Here is a 19,290-nt window from a genome sequence, read left to right as displayed (position 1 = left end):
GTTGACAAATGAACGATATAAACATGAACTATTTACTTGGAGAATAATTATATTATGACTCATAGTAAAACATTATAAGATCTACTCAGTGTGTCAAACTTGTACGAAATAGATATACAACGATAGCTAGGTATTAATTATTAAAAAATACTGGGTACTATCATATTGTGCACCTATATGATATAAATATATCCTACAATTGGAATAAAATGTAATATATGAACTCCAATTTCGATAATAAACCTGGTATTAATGGATCACTGTAAATGTAAGTAGCTTGAAGATACCTAACCTGACCCAACGGGGAATGTAATAATATTGCGGCTGGGTTACTATACTGGGTACCGACATAGCTAATCTGCTAATACCAGTTACCTTATTTTGTATAAGCTAAATACTAGATACATACTTACCTGATAATAGGTCTACTAATCTACATTACTCTTAACTTGATTGGCTCTTCCTCCACGTTCCCGACTGCCTCCTTCGAAATAGGTAACCACTAACCAGAACTATATCACTGACTACTTCTACTACTTCTTTCCAGTTGCCTATATTATCTACCATTAAACTATTTCCTTAACTGCAATATATTCATTAAACAATATTGCCAGCACAGCTATACTACACTCACACTCCGACCCCACCATGATATCCGTTGCACACCTTAAAACTGCTATGCTAGAAGTCAAAAGTGTATAATTTATGATAGTGGTAAATTAATATCGTGTTTTTTACGAGTTTTTTTTAGTTTGTATGTTTACTTATGACAAAACATTTAAATGTTATCGAAACTGTTAAATGTTATAAATAAACTTATAAAGGTTGACACAAAAGAAAACACTATATTATTTAGTTATTTGTATTATGATTTTTTATATTTGATACTAATCTATAAGTCAAATCTATTATCATTACTACTGTCAATTGTCCAACAATAAATTTGAATGTTAAACTATTTAATAATAAACAGTAAATATATCATAAATCAATCCTTCCAAGTTTCAGTTTATACATTTATTTTAAATGTATGTTTTAAAAGTCTTAGGGTATGTTATTAAATACTGGTATTTTATAGTTTTAACTGAATATAATTTAATTATTTCAGCATTTAATTTATGTGGACAAGCAATCAAGTGAGTTGTTAAATATAACTAATAGAATAAAAAGTCAAATTAATTTAAAGCTGTAAAATATGTTTTAAGCTATCACATTAAAGTTCATAAATATTCATGTAATAAAGTTGCTTAGTCCGAGTTATTATAATTGTCACTATTAAAAAATTCAATATTGAACATAAAATAATTATTGTTTTTAAATATTTCACCTTTGCTTATCGGATTGGACTTCCTATACATGAAATACTATTATGTGTATAGTAGGTAATATTTATCCTACCAATATTTAATTATTTTTTAAAATTCACAATAAAAGTAATGTTTTTACTGGTTCCATTACAAAAAAAAAAAAATACATGATTCATGACTTAATTTATTAAATTAATTAGTTAAATTGGATGTGAGAAGGCCAAATCAAATTATTTGGGTAAGTACTCTAATATTTTAAATCATAGTAAATTCATCACATTATTTTACACGATAGTAATACATTTTATATATTTCAAACAGTTTTATTTATATATTTATTGTTTTTTCTATACTATTTCAAATATTTATTTTAGTAAAAAAAATCGATTTCACTAAACGAATAAATAAGGAGTATAATAAATATGTCAAAAGTATCTAATCGATGGAAGTATTTATAAAGTAATCAATAGGGTTTGCTAAGAATGGCCAAAATAAAATGTATAAATGTTTATTAAAATAGTATATAATTTATTTTAAGTACGGAGATAGTTATCAGTTATCATAATAAACTGACAAAACTGGAAATTAATTGAAAAGTATAGAAATATTTTAAATTACGATACACTGAGCACCATATTTTATTTTTAAATTACACAAACAACGATCAATTTGATCGAAGTATAACACAAGTATATTTATAATGAAATAACATAATTCTATTTTAAAAATTAAAATAAACTTTATGACCGAACTTATGAATAACACTTTCACAGTGTAAGTAAATATTAAGAACAGTAAAATATTTTTTTTATAATGTTATGTTTAAATATTTAAGGATTCAAATGTTACTACGGCTACCTACCTACTATACAATACATTGTGGAATGGTATCCATTTTTAAATACTATTTGTACTTAAACCATGTAACCAAAGTTTTACAATTATTTCCGTGAATGAATTGTACTAATTAACATAAATATCGCACCAGCTACTTTACATCAGTAATATTGTCAATGAACGAGTGTTAATTTTTATAAAGAGTTAAGACACAGAATCATAAACGAATCTATTAATAACTTCTGAAAGTAAATATTACTTATTATAAGTAGCTCTTTTGTTGTTTCTCTTTATTCATTTTGATGAATGCTTTCAAAGTTAAACATGAAGTGTGCATATTCATTAGATATTGAAAAATAACATCAACAGAAAGGTAGTGGACCTTTTTCAGTATGACCCTTTCGGGAACAATAAGTGGGCTCTGTACATAATACGTTATTATTACTCATTGTCATTTTCCATGCTTATATTACTCTGTTTGAGGTCACAATAATAATATTATATACCTTCGTCACATTGTGTATAGTAATAATATACAACAGTTAAGATTTCAATGTAAGCACAAGTACATACCAAATGAGAGTACATACTGCGAAACTTATTTAGTATGAGGTAAGACTATAGATGAACCGCAATCTCCCCGTAGTAATGCTAACAAATAAAAAAAAGTCATTGTGATATTTCTGCTTGAATAATTTAATAATTGTGTCAGTACAGAGTTATTATTATTTAAATTAGTATACTGCAAACTTCGTAGAGTGTGAAAATCCAGAACTAAAATGTTTTAAGAACTGTGACGACGGTGGTCAAAAATCTCGCAATGCTATAAGGCCAAGAAGGATATAATTGATTTTAAATTCAATCCAATGCATTGAATATGTATATTAGTTTGATCATTTTTTCTCTTATTTTATTACGTGATACATCTTCTAAAAATATGCATTTACCTTATTAATCCAAAAACTAAAATCTATTGAACTTTTAGTAGACACTAAGTATATTTTTAAAAAACGCATTTAATTTTTTTTAATCTAGAAGCGGATTGATCGTTATTTATGACTTACAAACATTTTATGCCAAAATGGATATCCAGTTAACTGTTTTTGTTCACAAATATCAATAATTTTAAGTAGTAATAATGCACCCATTTTAACATTTAAGCAATTGATTTTCGTTGATGGCTTATATGATATTTGCATTGTGATGGAATAATTTTTTATTTGGCACAATTAATGTTATATTATGTATACTCACATTATTCAACTATTCGGACATAATGCTCATTCTCGTTTTTCTATTAGGTAATTAATTATTTAAATTTTTTAAGTATACTATAAAGTGTCACTATTTGACTATATTTTAAATTATTGTGATTGAAATAACTTAAATTTAAAAAAAAACAAAAAAACGTATGATGCTATTGAAAACTTTAGTATGGTGGTCATTATATTATAAAAGCTGAAAAAATATACACTTACGTTTATTGAATGACTAACATCTGGAATAATTGTTTAACTCGATAAAAATAAAGAAATTCAACAAACTATTAAACATTTTTTTTAATTGAGTTGTACATATTATAAATGTTCTTCGTTTGGTTTAATCTTTTTAATTAAATATTTGTCTGCTTGTGTAAACTAATTTTAAATAAAAGTTTATTGCAATTTTCCACTATGGATTGAATTAATTTCGTTTGGTTATGCAATTTAAAAATAAAAATAAAACGTTAAATTGGGTTTCTGCCAATAATTACACGTGAAAGCTTATTGTTTATCTGAAAGCTTAAACCACACCAATAATGATTCATTTTAGGCTTTAATGCCACGTTTACCGTGTTAATTTAAAACCAATCGATAATAAGTTATTTGTACATTAACAACAACACAAAAAGAGATGTGATTTTTTTAATTTCTGTGGATCACCAGGCTGATGTAATTATTGTTGTCATAAACGCATAATTCGTTTTCAATTAATTACCTTTACCACTTTATGTTTTGTTACTTTTGTTTAAAATTACTCATGTACGTTCATAATATTCAACAAAAACTATTTACTTTTTAAAAATATTTTTTTCAGTGTTGTATACTGGATTTCTAAATATAAGTTAAGAACACCAAATATCTCTGCTGTGAACGTCCGTTAGTTACCACTACATTTACCTCAAATACTTTAGTTGAATGAATTAATACATTTATAACCGTTCTATTCAAAGTAAGTTCATACAGAATGTATTAAAAATATCAAAATATGAGCATTATTTAATACTGATTCATACTAGCCATTATTTAAAAATAATAAAAAGTTACTAAAACATTAAGGTTACCAAATTCTTTTAAAATTGTTTATTATTAAATTATAGTTTATTGCGTTGTACTAAAATACGTTTAGAAAACGGACATTTAGCAAGCTCGAAGCTTTCGTACCATGAAGTTTATAACATAATAATATTTAAATTAAACATAGCTACTCTTTTGATATTCTTAAAAAAAAAATTAAATAACACTTGGCTACTATAAAAATAAATATTTTAGGAATTATAGATAATTTTATTTTTATTGCCAAATAATAACCATATCAATTATAATGTAGTATCTGATTACACAATGTTTTACATAATGTTTAATTATACAAACAAGGAAAAAAATATGTATTTATTTATTTTTATATTTTAGTTATGTGAAAAATGTGTGTTGTAAATTGTAATTATTTAATTTATACTAACCATTTAATGAAATTTTAATTCAAATTATGGAAGCATGGGTCCCCAGTCCCCACACGGACATGTTCAATGGGGCACATTATCTTTTTGAAGAATAAATTAAAAAAAAAAAAATTGTTTCAATACAGATTATAACAGAAATAACTGAAGTGATGTAGTCAATTATAGGTAAATAAATATATAATTACCTTTTGATCTAATCAACATTAAATACTATATAAATAACATCTAATCAGCAAGTGGCTATTGATAATCGCCGGGCTTTAGATCAATAATAAATAACATCTAAATCGAAAAAAAACCACTCCTTAAAAAAAAAAATGGTAAGAGTAAAAGTTGTAAGTAATAACTTATTACCTAGGTACTTACATAGCTGGTTAATTTTATCTGTCAATGAATTTCGTTATATTACGAATATAATATATATTGTTTATCATACCTGTATTATATTTTTCAAATGCGTTAAATTTTTTATTGCTAAACGTTCACCGGGCACAATCAATATACTTTGAAACTACCACCCGGTTCATAAAGGACAAAATAAGTTCTTACAATATTTACATTTTTGGCCAATTCTATATAATATCGTATTTGAGTTATTGGCTCGTCGTTATAACTAGGTATCTATTTATGATTGTCAACACGCGAAAACGCTGCACAATACGGATATTACTATATTAGTAAGGAATAATATATATCTGTCTCTTGAACTTTATAGTTGGAGGTAACTACTGCGTGCATTTGACTTTTGATTGTCTTATAAATTGTTACCTACTTACATGAAGTCAATACCATTGTTGTGGGTAGCCTATAGAAGAACATAATGCGTTACCTATCAATTTAATTTCTTATTGAAAACGATAAATTATTGTTGTTCTGTGTAAGTTTGATACATTATAATACGCTACATTGTATTATCATACTTGAATATATTAATAGGTACTTAGGCATTCATAACAATTATTATAATTGATTGTGTTGTTGTGATATTATCTCCTTCTTAGTTTTCATATTTTTTTTCTATATTGGCTCGGTTCCATATTCAGATTTTTGGAATAAAATAATAATAAATGTTTATCGGACTATCGCAGGTAATTCTTATTCATGATTATTATCGTACCTAATAACTCAAAATACCTAACCTATAATAATAAATAATAATAATAAAACATAAGCCCGACACGTCCGGCTTAATAGGTATAATATAACTCATACACATCGGTACATGATGTAAATAACTCATCTCGTATAATATGTAGAGTAGCATACAATTCCAGGTAAATTAAAATTAATATAGAAACAATACAAACAGTGTAAGAAAAAATATTTGTATATTTATCAGACAATCGTCATTCCAGGTTCCTACGTCATACCTATAGATGATTGTAGAGTGACGGAAAAATACCGTTGTGTACACTGTATATAGGTACTCTTACACGAATTCCCCCATAATATCGGAGTAGAAGATCACTTACCGATAACGGACAAGTTGTACCGGAAACTCTTGGTGGCGGAATTTCGGAAATCCACACGACATCGGTACACGCCCTCGTCGTTCCGGTGCACTTCATCCACCAATAGACATGCCGGATCTGTAACTGTCCGGAAGGATGCACGGTTGCCGAACACATCCGGCGCTGAATAATGGTGTGCTTGATCCAACGGCATGCCTCTTACGTCAAAGCTGCAAACATAAAATAATACAGTCATGTCGTCAGCCAATGTGCGAGATAATATTATATTTTCGTTTAGTTTCGGATGTTCGAATTTGATCGTCGTCGCCTGGACGGACGCCGAAACGTGTATTATTTTCTTTTAGGTATTCTAATATTATCATTGTCCGTCCATCGAGAGAAAACGTCTGATCCCTACACGATTCTGTAGTTCCACACCAACCTCGGGTGAGATTGATTTAAAATGTTTCAGATATAAAGCCATATGACGGTAAATTGTTACAGGAACGTGAAAAACTAACCTAATCAAATAAGGCACTACGCGTGTGTGGCCTTTTGCATACATTTCAAAAGGTTCGTGGATCAAATAGTTATATTTATCCACACAAATATTTAAAATAAATAAATATAATTTTATTGCATGCCATTAGACATTAAGGAGGTGTGACGTCATTGTCTTGGCATCATAGAACGACACCCACATTTTAATTTTATTATTTTGTGAGTACTGTCAATTAAATGTCATAAAAATGAACTACCTGTTTACGGTCTACCTACAATCTAAAAAAAATTGTGAAAAACAAAACTATAGGCATTATTCAAAATGAATATTCTACATTAAAACTTTTTAAGATTTTATGCTTGTTGACATTGTTATGAATAAAATGTACAACGACAAAATTATACGGATTTATAATTAGTTCATTTAAATTCACCTTAAAATGTATAATGTATTAATAACAGATTTGCCTGGGGAGATGCCTGAAATTTTATACTCAATGATAATCAAATAAGTTGACAAAGAGCATTATAATAACGTAGATAATTACGTTTAAGATTATATTTGCTAGGTAGTGTGTTCGCGTCGCATAAATGAAGTGTCCCGAGAATCGATTATATTTTGTTGTATAACCTTCAATAACTATAACATTTTGTTACGGTAAAAATTCTAAACTAATAGCAAAATCTGGTATAAAAGAACAATAAAAATAATAATTGGATACATCCTTATAATGACTTATGTACATCAAAGCCTTGTGAACTACAGATTGGGTGTTTTAAGTTGGTAACTTCAAACAAGGTGGGTACAGTTTCTGACTATAGCTTTTTCAAGCGAAATTAACATAAATTATACTCCGAATTTAAGCGATATTATCAAACATAATATCTTATTTCAGAGACAAACACGTGTGTCACTAATATAATAATATTTATTAAACATCGAAAGTGATTTATCATAATTATTAAAATTGTTTTCCATAATATGTACACTGTACAGTACACATCATCTGGATAATATCTGAATTGTATAATGTTATTACCAGTAACCGTAATTTAACAGTTCAAAATAATACTTAAATTAAAATCGTGGGCACTCACTTTACTGTATGGTGGGTCGTATGTATTTTGTCATGCAGTGGGCCGCTGTGTTGTACCAATGTATTTAATTTGAATTTAAAGATAAATCATTGCAGTATTGCACATTAAAAAACATTCTGAGGAGAGACGTTCTTCCAGTAAAGAATTCTAATGATAATTTTTTTTTCTCTTTCGATTTCTATTAGTAATACTGTAGGACGTGAGTCGAACTAATTTTCACCAAAAAACAATCACTTAATATTTTATGTACTATAATAGTTATAATATTACCAACTGCAACAATATAAATAGGTTCATGTTATAAACAGCTTAAGAGTTAAAATAAATTTAAATATTTGGAAAATTGAATTTTACCCTATGTAGGTAAATACGTTTAAGTAAAAGTGTCTGGCCCTCCAAATAATAGTTACAACTATGATTAGTTTTCGTTTTAATATTCAATTTCATCATCATTTTAAAACGTTAGAATTTCTATAAAAAATGATATGTATAATATTACGTATTTTCAGTTTTATACAAAAATTAAAGTACGGCTAACCTTGCATTAAATTGTTAAGCCTTTGATATCATACTTCTTGTATATTTTTATTACAGAATATTTCTTAACTTTATTTTAAAATGTTGTAAAATTGCACTGCAGTAAGAAATACTTATGTGGAATCCATTGTTTCAATTTTTAAACTTTTTAACTGATGGTTCAGCATAATAAACGATTTACTCCGATTAGGTATACAACAAATGCGATTTAATATAATCACAAATGCAGTTTCGTTTTAACCAAAAAATAGCTATGCTCTCAAATCTCGACAGTGCTTACATTCTTAGTAATCTCTAATCGTTTTGCACCACTTATTGATATGACGTAACGCTGACATGTATCTCTTTTCATCGATACTATTCCATCTATTGAATTTGCGTCTTTCTACAACGCATAATTGTAATATCATATAACGTGCACTATGTGCAGTCTTTACTAATATTTTAGAAAGCCTAACAGACAATTATTTTTCGAAGAAAAACCACGATCATCGTGTAACAACACACCAAAGAACTTTTTAGAATCTCGAAAGTTTATGCCGACAACGTTTTATCTGTCCATCGTCGAGTTCTCGACTTCAGAGCGTAGGGACTCAAAAGTTTATCACCGTCTAACAAGTCGAGATCCAAACCTTCAAAACAGTAGGTAAACAATATACATGCCTTCTAAATGTATATGGTAATGTTATAACGGGTTGACGGTCACGGAAGGTGTGTAACCGCTAACCACACGAACGTCGAAAACCACTTCGTTCCCAGAAAACCTAGCCATCGCCGCCGTCGTGTGCAAATCGCACGTGGCCGACTACAACTATATTATACCGTTACAATAAAAATATATTATATCATACGGAACTGGGTGAGGGTGTCACGAACGGCGGCGGCGGCGGGGGTCCCCCCCCCCCGGATAAACAGTCGTATAATCCGGCCCATTGGTTGTCTTTCCGTACGGAATTTAATTGAATTCTCCACCCCCGCGTCCACGTGCATCAACTCGGCACGAGCGCGACTGCACGTCACTGCGGTAGGGGTAGACGGTGGATTTCCACGACTTTTTCTGGACCGGACGGGTGGGACGAGAAAAGATTACGAGCCCGAGTGGTACACATAGTCGTAAATTTCCGGGCCAATTAACAGATAAACCGGATAGCGTTGGGTTTTGCATGTTAATATCGTCGCCGGGCGTTAATAATTGGCCTAGTGTATAGTGTATTATTATTAATGTGTGTGTGTGTGTGTGTGTGTGTGTGTGTGTGTGTGTGTGTGTGTGAGGAGGGGAGGAGGGGTGTATATATCTGGTGCTCGCGGTGTAGGGTTCTAGTGGCGGCGAGACCGCGGGAAGGGTTGTGTCTCGGGGATTCGGGTTTTTTACGCCCGTTGCGCCCGTTGCCGTCCACCACTGCCGCACATAATAATATGTACGTAGCTATATACCGATTATAATATACTATAAATTATTGTATCGCGTGCAGTTACAACTTCAACTATTATACCGACAGCTCAGCGGACGGTCCGAAAAGTCGGTTTTTAATTTCCCCGCTCCCGCGGATGGCGTCAGACAGGCAAAAGCCCAAAGCGGAGATCATTCATAGGTACCTGCATTTATTTAAAACCTATATTTCATAAATATTTTGCTAGTACATTTTCTTTTTTTTACTGCAAACTTATTTCTACAATTTCATACAATTTCTCTCTACTTTTTCTTTTTTAATCGGAGTAGGTATAACCTGTACGAATTGTATTATTTGCTGAAGTCGTTTGTTGATTCAAAAGGGCTTTTAACGACGAAAATCGATTAGTTATCGAGGAAAATATTCAAAAACGGACCGTAACCTGCAATTTCGTATGGACCGAGATAGATAACATGTCGATGGTTCTTGATAAGAATGTAGGTACTACTGGTGGTAAATTAAATGAACAACGACCGGAATAACAATAAATAGTACGTCATATTATTAAAAATGTGAGCCAGAGTCGTAAGAATACGTTAAATTTATCGTATTTCACATTCAACCGAATCGAAATCCGATGTGACATTTCGAACGTCTCGTTGAATCCGAATCAGTTAGCTGTTCACGTAGCAAACGTACCTCATCCCTTTCAAACTACGGAACGTGAGGAAAGTACAAGTATCGCTAGAGTAGGTACTCGCAATTGACTTTTTATCGAATACGAAATATTTACGCATGTTACCTACGTATTATTTATAGACATTTTGAATTAAAAAAAAAAACTGTAAAGTCGATTAATTAAGCAAACAAGAACAATTAATTACCAACAATTTTAATCCCTAAAAAAATTCCATTGCTATAATAAATTATAAACTATGTCACAATCATGTATACAGTAGATACATTTCAACAGAAATTCATACTAAATATACCAACCTTGAGGGCAGTATAAATATAAAAAAAGGTATATAACTATAAACTATAGGTGCCTACTAGTCATTGACTCTTTATCGAATGTAAACTATTTCTGCATGCAGCGTATTGTTTGCAGACATTTTAAATTTAAAAGAATTTATTGCATAATGATATCAACAATTTTAATTCCTAAAAAATGCCATTGCTATAATTGTGCACACAATACATTTCAACAATTTAAAACGCCACTAAGTTCAGATATTAGATAACATGAAAGTCCGACAAATATAAATATTTTCAAAAGCGGTGCACACCGATGTATCCTTGGAACTTACTTTTATCGAAAATCTAAACACGATGAAAATATTTTGCTTTGTGTAACCATTCTCCACAGTAGACAAATATCCGAGAAATCATCAAACAATGTTAATTATAATACTTAATATGTAAATGTTTTGAAACCCTATGTATAATATTATTGAATTACAACAAAATTACTAAAAACGTAATTCCTCGATTAAATATCCAATTTTATTGAAATTTGAAAATTAAAATGACTATAAAAAAATTTTTTTTTATATTATGTTGTAGACTATTTGGTTTTAGTAAAAACTACTCATAAGGGGCCTTGTATTAATTTTAAAAGCCTTTGTTATACAAATAGAACTTTGTTTATATTTTTAACCACAATGCTATCTACACTATTTCGTGTTTTTTGTCAACATGAGAACCACAGGCGCTTATAAAAAAATTATGCTTATTTAATTAAAATCATTTTGAATTGCTAAGAGAACAACATTTATGGGATTTTGTATAACATTCTCAACATTTTCAATTAAAATTATTCTTAAATTGATTATCGAAAATTCAAAAATTCAAAATACTTTTGATAAGTTAAAATTTATTGTAAACATTTTGAAATTTTTTTTGAGTAAAAATGAATTCAAGTAACAATATAATGTTTCAATTGCCTATCTAGTTTTATTCATTTTTAAATTAAGTAGAACAGAATAAGAAAATCTATTTCGTCAGAACTGCTATTGCATAAAAGTTCCAATTATTCCTTCAATTTATTTTTGTGTCTTTCCCGATTATTTTAAAAATAACAGTTTTTTATTTTGACCTCGTAGAAGTACCAACTAGATCCAATTTTCTACCAGAAAACACTCTCAAAAATCATGATAAAAGCATTTTATCTACTATAAAACGTGTACTCATACGCAAAAATAAAAATAAAAACATTGTAAAATCAATATATTCATCGTTTCGCTCAGAATCTAAAAATAAATAAATAAAATATATGAAACATAATGAACACTCATATTTGCTCTTTTTAACGGTTTGAAATGATTTTTATTTTAATGGCATATCTGACATTCGACATTCCTTCTGAAACGTTGTCACAATATAGTATTTTAATGTTTGTAGGTATATGGTATATACAGCCTTATATTTTATGTATAAATAAATACATATAATTAATATCACGTCACTTTGTGTCCCGTGGGTTGTGAAAGTACTGTCAAAAGTGCACATATACGTTTTATACATTATATATACACTGTATGTGCAAGGAACAACTGTGGAGCTGCCCGGTTATGTTAGGAAATGAGGGGAGAAAAAATATAAATGAAAAATAAAATTTCCACATTTTACCAGATATTGCTGCTGTCGCGATGACGTATCTACGTACGATATTGTGCTCTTTATATACACCGTGATCCTCGTATCACTATACGCTAATTTTCAGTTATTGTATGCAATGGAAAATTATTTTTTTTCTTACATATAGATATAATATACATTGCCTAAACGAATCCTAGTCATTAATGTACAAGATTTTATGTAAAAAAATATTTTCAAAAACTCTCAGATTTGAAAGGAAAATCAATGTGACGAGATATTATTAAAAATTACAAATACATAATTAAGCGTGGTGTACAAACCGGGTGATACTTTTATCACGAACCACTCATTATTTCAAAAAGTATTAATGTTTTTGAAAAGAAAATATTTACATGGTTTCAAGTCGTTAAAAACAAAATTGTTTTTAAAATAAATATATTTTTCTATCATTCTTATCATGTTTTTAAGTCTGTAAACGACTACATATAATTTTAATTGCCTAATCCAAAGCTGGACATTTTCTTTAGTATTTTGATACTTATACATTGAATTTACGATGAGTAGCTTACGATTTAAACCTAAGTATTTAAAGTTTTTGATACCAGAGTAGTGGTTCTATATTTACAGGGTGACCACGTACGAGTCTATTAAGGGAATAAATACTTATAAAGTTATATTTCTTAAGCCATGTACTTTTCCTAAATTTGATTCGTATGTATCAATTATGAATAATTTGTTTTCGAAGATTAACAAAAACTGTATGTTGTTATTCAAAAAAGTTAAAACTTAAATATCATAAAGATAAAAAATATTTAAAAAAATAATTATTTTAAAAAAAAAACAAGTTAGTTGTTTTGTAACAACTTGAAAACCACGTGCAAAAAATGTTTTCAAAAACATTTATAGTTTTTGAAATATTGAGAGGATCGTGATATAAAAATCACCCTGTACATTGTACTAAATAGTACCTAAATAGCATACTGTGTACAATTGACTTCGCGGTTGCGGTTTTCCGGCAAAACATTTCGAGTTCGATTGAGCGGGTACAGCGCCGCGCTTATTGTAATATAACAATGTCGTATTACATAATACATATTAATATGTGCAATAATAGACGTATTATACCTATGTATATAATGTGAGAATTGAAACAAGCACTGTACAGAGATAATAATATAATAATGGTCGAATTCCTTAATATTTTATCCGCCGCAGAAAGGCTTTACAAGCTGTACCACATTATAATAAATCATGGGATTTGGTGTGCGCAGACCGTATATTAATAAACACCTCATTGTGGTTTTTCTTTTGTTCTGTTAATCATTGTTAAGCACACATACACGCGCGCTTTCACGTACACATTCATATTATGTGCATTTGATATGTACATATAAACATATAAATTACGATATAAATATATAATATTATAATTTATATTATATGTATGCGAGAATGCGTATGAGAGCGAAATATTGTCTCTGGTGTGGAAAACGTATGTGAGAAATTAGAAAATTGAGGTTTCAGTACCCCCTATGGCCCTATAGGTACCCCATTCATTTAGAACAAAAAATTAAAATAATTATGACATAAGTAATACAATATGTGTCATCTCCTTCTTATAGTAAATTTATAGATACAAATACATCTTCCCAGCACTCAAATACGATCTTCCATTACTTATTTGGCTGATTTTAAATTTCTTCGATTTCCTAGGTAAGGTTAGATTGACCTAACAAACATTACATTTGAAAGATGAAATTCTAATATTATGAAGTTTTTAAAAAATTAAAAATATTTTATGTGGCATTTTTTGTTCATTCAAAACCTTAAATAAATGTTTTAAAATAAAAAAAATGATTTTTTGCACGTAGGACATTTTTACCCGTCATCGTCAACGAGAATATTGTATTTTGTGATCACATTTTTCGTATGAGAAACACATTTTAAAACCTATACGTACAGCTTACGCATTATATTATGTATTTATTTACCAGTAGATAAGCTTATTATATTTTAAAATACGTGTCCTATTCATCTAATACAGTGGTCGGCCACATTTTTGACTTTGGGGCCAAATTCAATAATTCAAAATGCTTCACAGTGTCGGATAAAAATTAAAACCTTTTAGTTTTATTTTAAAAAATAATGGCTGCATGGAACAGTCGTGGGCCACCCGTGGCCGACCACTGATCTAATACATATGGGTGATGAATGATAATTTATAGTTAATAATAATCAAAATTATAAAAATTAATGTTTTATGTGACAAAAAGACGTTTCGTTGAAAGACTAACTTATTATCATAGTAAACGTACACAATATGATGTATGAACACATATCGCACAAAAGTAAAATAAATTTTATTTTAGTCACCCTATAGGGTAACATAAATATGAACAATATTAATATAATAATATGTTTATTGTTTATCGTAAGTCATAATTCAAATATTAATATAATATCATGGCTCTGCTTGGTGGACGATTTTTGTAAACGTGTGATTTAATGTTTATACATCCGTTATTCCGTTGTAATAATATCATATTATGGAAAAAAGCTTGTTAGTGTAATTAAAAAAAACGTCGAAATGAACATTAATCCAATATGAAATTGAATAGGTATTGATACAGAACAATAAGACCAATTGATTTTTTTTTTTTACTGTTTGGCATCATAAAAATTAACGACCGCCCAACAAACCTTCGTAAGGATAGGTTTGCATGTATACTCGCACAAGGGTTAGGTGATAAATTAAAAACAAACAGCTGTAATTTGCAAAAAAAAAAAATAATAAATAAAAAATCGATTCTGAAGTACTTCATGTAAAACGTAAAGCGAATAAAAATGATGGTGACACTGTAATTGAGGAAAGCAATGACTCTCTGACAATTGTTGTGACAGAAGGTACGTCAAGGACAATTCGAAAAAGGTGAGAAAAATTGATGATGCGAAAAGTTTTTCTTTAAAATAAAAAACGAATTATAATAAAAATATTTGTACATTTCAGCTTAATATGTGGAATATAATATACTATGAAACAAGGTTTTATTTTTTAATTAATGTAAATAATTATTATCAACTGATATCCGTTTTAATTTGGCAAGCATCTGACAGTTTTCTATCTCGTGTTTTCTCATTAAACACACGTTGTTGGATCTAAATGGATGAAAACGATTCATCTCGAAAAACATTTATTCGCTACGAGTTAAGCTGTAACTAACAAGATAATCCATTTAACGCTATCCGCCATTTTTTATTCTTGCGCTAATTTAATAGTCATGCGTTTTTTTCCACTCCGATATCCTAATTCCTATTAATAAGGGAAAAAACGGGTTCAATAAAATGTTTACTTTATAATTCTGCAGATAATTCTGCATAATATTTATACATTGTGTCAGAATAACATGAGTTATATTTTTAAAAATGATAAATAAATCACAAAATAATGATACATAATAATACGTAGTTGTGTATTGCAATAGCCACACGAAAAATGCAAACATAATATATATATATATAGACATACATACATTCATACATACATGAATACATTTTAAGTATATTATTATATATGTATATTCTTATTCACATATTATATGAGTTATAACCAAAATAAATGCATATAAATTATAATGTAAAAATATAATAGTGTACATTTTGTAATTTACTAATATTTATGGTGTTCTAAAAGAGTTGCGGTCGTGTTGGCTTAGAAATCAGAAAATACCCTAAACAATAAATTCGCAATTTAATTATTATATTAAAAGATTTTAAAAAATGATTATAACTTAAACAGTATTATACACATTAGAGTTAAACGAGTGCTCAGTAAATGAAAACAAAAATAATAATATTTAAATATACAATTGGTACACCTGTATTGCGAATTATATGCGTTGATAAAAAAAAATGATTACAAGCGAGAGTGTTTGGATAATGTAATAATACTTTGTCAAAAATAATAATGTCGTTCGTCGTTACGTAATATATTATTATAATTCAACAGTGGTGACAATAAATTAAAGGCAGCATTGCAGTGTGTTGTATATGTATGTACTGCAGCAGTGGCGGCGGAAAACAATTTGCGCATTAAACGCGCACAAAGGTCGGACGACGCTTTGTGTGTCTGTGTGTGTCTGTATGTGTCTGTGTGTCTGTGTCTGTGCCTGTGTGTGTCTGTGTGTATGTGTGCCTGTGTGTCTGTGTGTCTGTGCGCGAGAGAGTATATACCACACGTATGTATATGTTGTGTGTGGAACTAATTTCATAACGGTTTGTCGGGCATGTTTGGGGCATTTCAATTACTGCAGCAGTTCGTACGGTGAAAATAATAATAAGAAAGACCTTTTAAAAGACCGTTTTCGTATGTACTAGTGAATATAATTTCGTCGACACATAAAATAAGACCCTTTCCAGGAAAGAAAAAAAAAACAAAAAATAAAAATACCTAACGACTCGCACGGGGTAGGTGTAGGTACTCCCTATAATATATAGGCACTGCCCACCCACCCCGCCGGCCGGTCAACAAACACTTCACCTCTGCCATCGGCATTTCGCGTAGGTATATACGCGTGTACACACGGGCAGCCGTTATTAAATGAATTAGAATAACGTTTCGGTTCATTGGATTTGACGGGGGGTCCGGCCGACCTTTGTGGAATAATACCGTAGCCAACAGCGACTTTCCGCCCGCTCGCCGCCCGCCGGAATGCACGCTAAGGGTTCGGCAATGGCCGTCCTCGCCGAAATGCCTCGACCCCTATAAATGTGCGAACGGGCGACCTCGCGATGTTATCATCAACCGTTTCTTTCGGGGTCCCCTCACACTTCGTGTAATAATAATATCAATATTTATCTATACGCGTTGTATTGGTGTATGACTCCATTTCTTTAAATGGTATTTATTTTTTCCATCGCGGACAGTTGTAGGTGTTGGGCGTTGGCGTATATTATTGATATACTGACAAATGTCAAGTTTATTTCATTTTTAACCCAATATAATTAAGATTAATAAAATATGGACATTTAGTTTCATTAATTTATTTCCTTACACCCCATGGCCAATGCGAGTATTTCGATGTTATAAAACGCCACGATTTGTCGTTGACATTTCTTAAATAAATGATTTCATAACGTATACAATGTATTACTAGTGGTGATACGTATTATTTTAGGTTACTCGGATTCATTCAAAAATATTTGTGTATATTGAAATATTTCATTAAACTATCTTCTGTCATTACCTAATTGAAATTAATTGTTTTGTTATTTTTATAGTGAGTTATTGTGGAACATTGTTTTTTCTAGTATATTTATCCAATATAAAAAATGTAAATAAAATAATATATTATCAATTCTTTGAAAATATGTTGGTTTATAAAACTATTAGAATTGCTGTAGTATAATATTATGATATTTAATTATTTAATTTATCATATTTTAATATTTTTTATACAAGCCATGTCTTTTGGGCAGATATTTAAATATTTTTAAATGATTAAAATTTAACGAATAGCGTTACATTAAATAAAAATTGTTCAGAAAACAAATTGTATATACTTTAAGATAGAAAAAGTCACCAATCGTCTTATAAACGAGTTCTCAGGAGAATGTGTGTAGCAATAGGAGTGTAGAAGGGGACTTTGGAGAGGGTATTAAACTGTGGAACTTTGAAGTTAATTAGTGAGAGTAAAGTAGGAGAATCTATTTTACCAGACAATAAATTATTCAAAGATTGTATACTTAAGACATGTCGACATTTTGCCAAGAAATCCAGTCTAAGCCTCTTAGTTACAGTATAATCGTGAAATGGATGAGGAATTTTTAGTAAGGACCCTGTGAATCTTAAAAATGTACGTTGAACACGTTCTAATTTAATACAATTACCTGCTGTATATGGCCCCATACCACAGCGCCATATTCTTGTAACAAACCCAAGAACCTACAAATCTCAACAACTTTGCGATTTAAATGTGATGTCTAGACTCCAGATTGAACTTATATCAACCTTATCAAATAATTTTTGTATTTTATGATACTTGATTTTTTTGACACAATAATTGTGAGTACCCATATTTTAATAAAATGTTTAGGCCAGTCAAAGTATTTTCGATGTAATTTAACTGTTTTGCCCTGACAGTAAATCAATTATTTTATCATCAGATTTAGGCTGTTATAGAATTGGAAAATATTTTGAATACTAAAAAATAAAATATGGACCGGACGTAGGTGTGCCTGGAACACAAACCCGTCAGCGATATTTACGAAATATAATAATATCATAATATGACTTTCAAATGTCAATGCGAGCGCATTTTTTTGTCCTCAATACAACGACATGGTCCATATATCCGTTCGGCAGACACCGGTTGCAAAAACCACGGGACAACAATAATAATCCGGAACAATCCGGCGAACTGTGATATTCTTTGTTATCACATTAAATCATTAAAGTGCGAAGTTACGTCCGACCGGCGACTGTACTCCGTGGGCCAAAGCTATTGCCGGAATGTCGTTTATGCGTCGCGGGTGTGGGATATCGGAGCGGTCTTGGCAAATTCGCATACCATATACCACGTACTTCCGGACAATGCGAACACATCGTATTTATGCGAGCAAAACTTAAACAGAGAGCCGCTCGCGTCTATAACTTACCTGCACGCGCACACTCGCACAACACACCACCGCGGGTCGCCGCTGGTTTCCGGCAAAGGAGTGGGTGGGCGATTCACACACGCGTGGAAAACCGGAGAATACGTGTATGTGTGTGTGTGTATGTGTGTGTGTGTGTGTGTGTGTGTGTGTGTGTGTGTGTGTGTGTGTGTGTGTGTGTGTGTGTGTGTGTG

The 19,290-nt window shown here is 30.2% G+C and overlaps 1 protein-coding gene across 1 annotated transcript in view; it reads right to left on the bottom strand.

The window, feature by feature from the left end:
- The window catches only part of LOC111043062 (hemicentin-1-like), a 327,805-nt gene that overhangs the window by 165,473 nt on the left and 143,042 nt on the right, over nt 1-19,290 (bottom strand). Inside the window, exon 3 of the mRNA XM_022327891.1 lies at nt 6,339-6,547. Coding sequence (XP_022183583.1) covers nt 6,339-6,547 — 209 coding nt within the window. The remainder of the gene's footprint in view (nt 1-6,338; nt 6,548-19,290) is intronic.

This window comes from Myzus persicae, unplaced genomic scaffold (assembly GCF_001856785.1).
Source record: "Myzus persicae strain clone G006 unplaced genomic scaffold, MPER_G0061.0, whole genome shotgun sequence".
Lineage (NCBI taxonomy): Eukaryota > Metazoa > Arthropoda > Insecta > Hemiptera > Aphididae > Myzus > Myzus persicae.
Note: the sequence above shows the minus strand (reverse complement) of the source record. Positions and strands in the feature narration are given on the sequence as shown.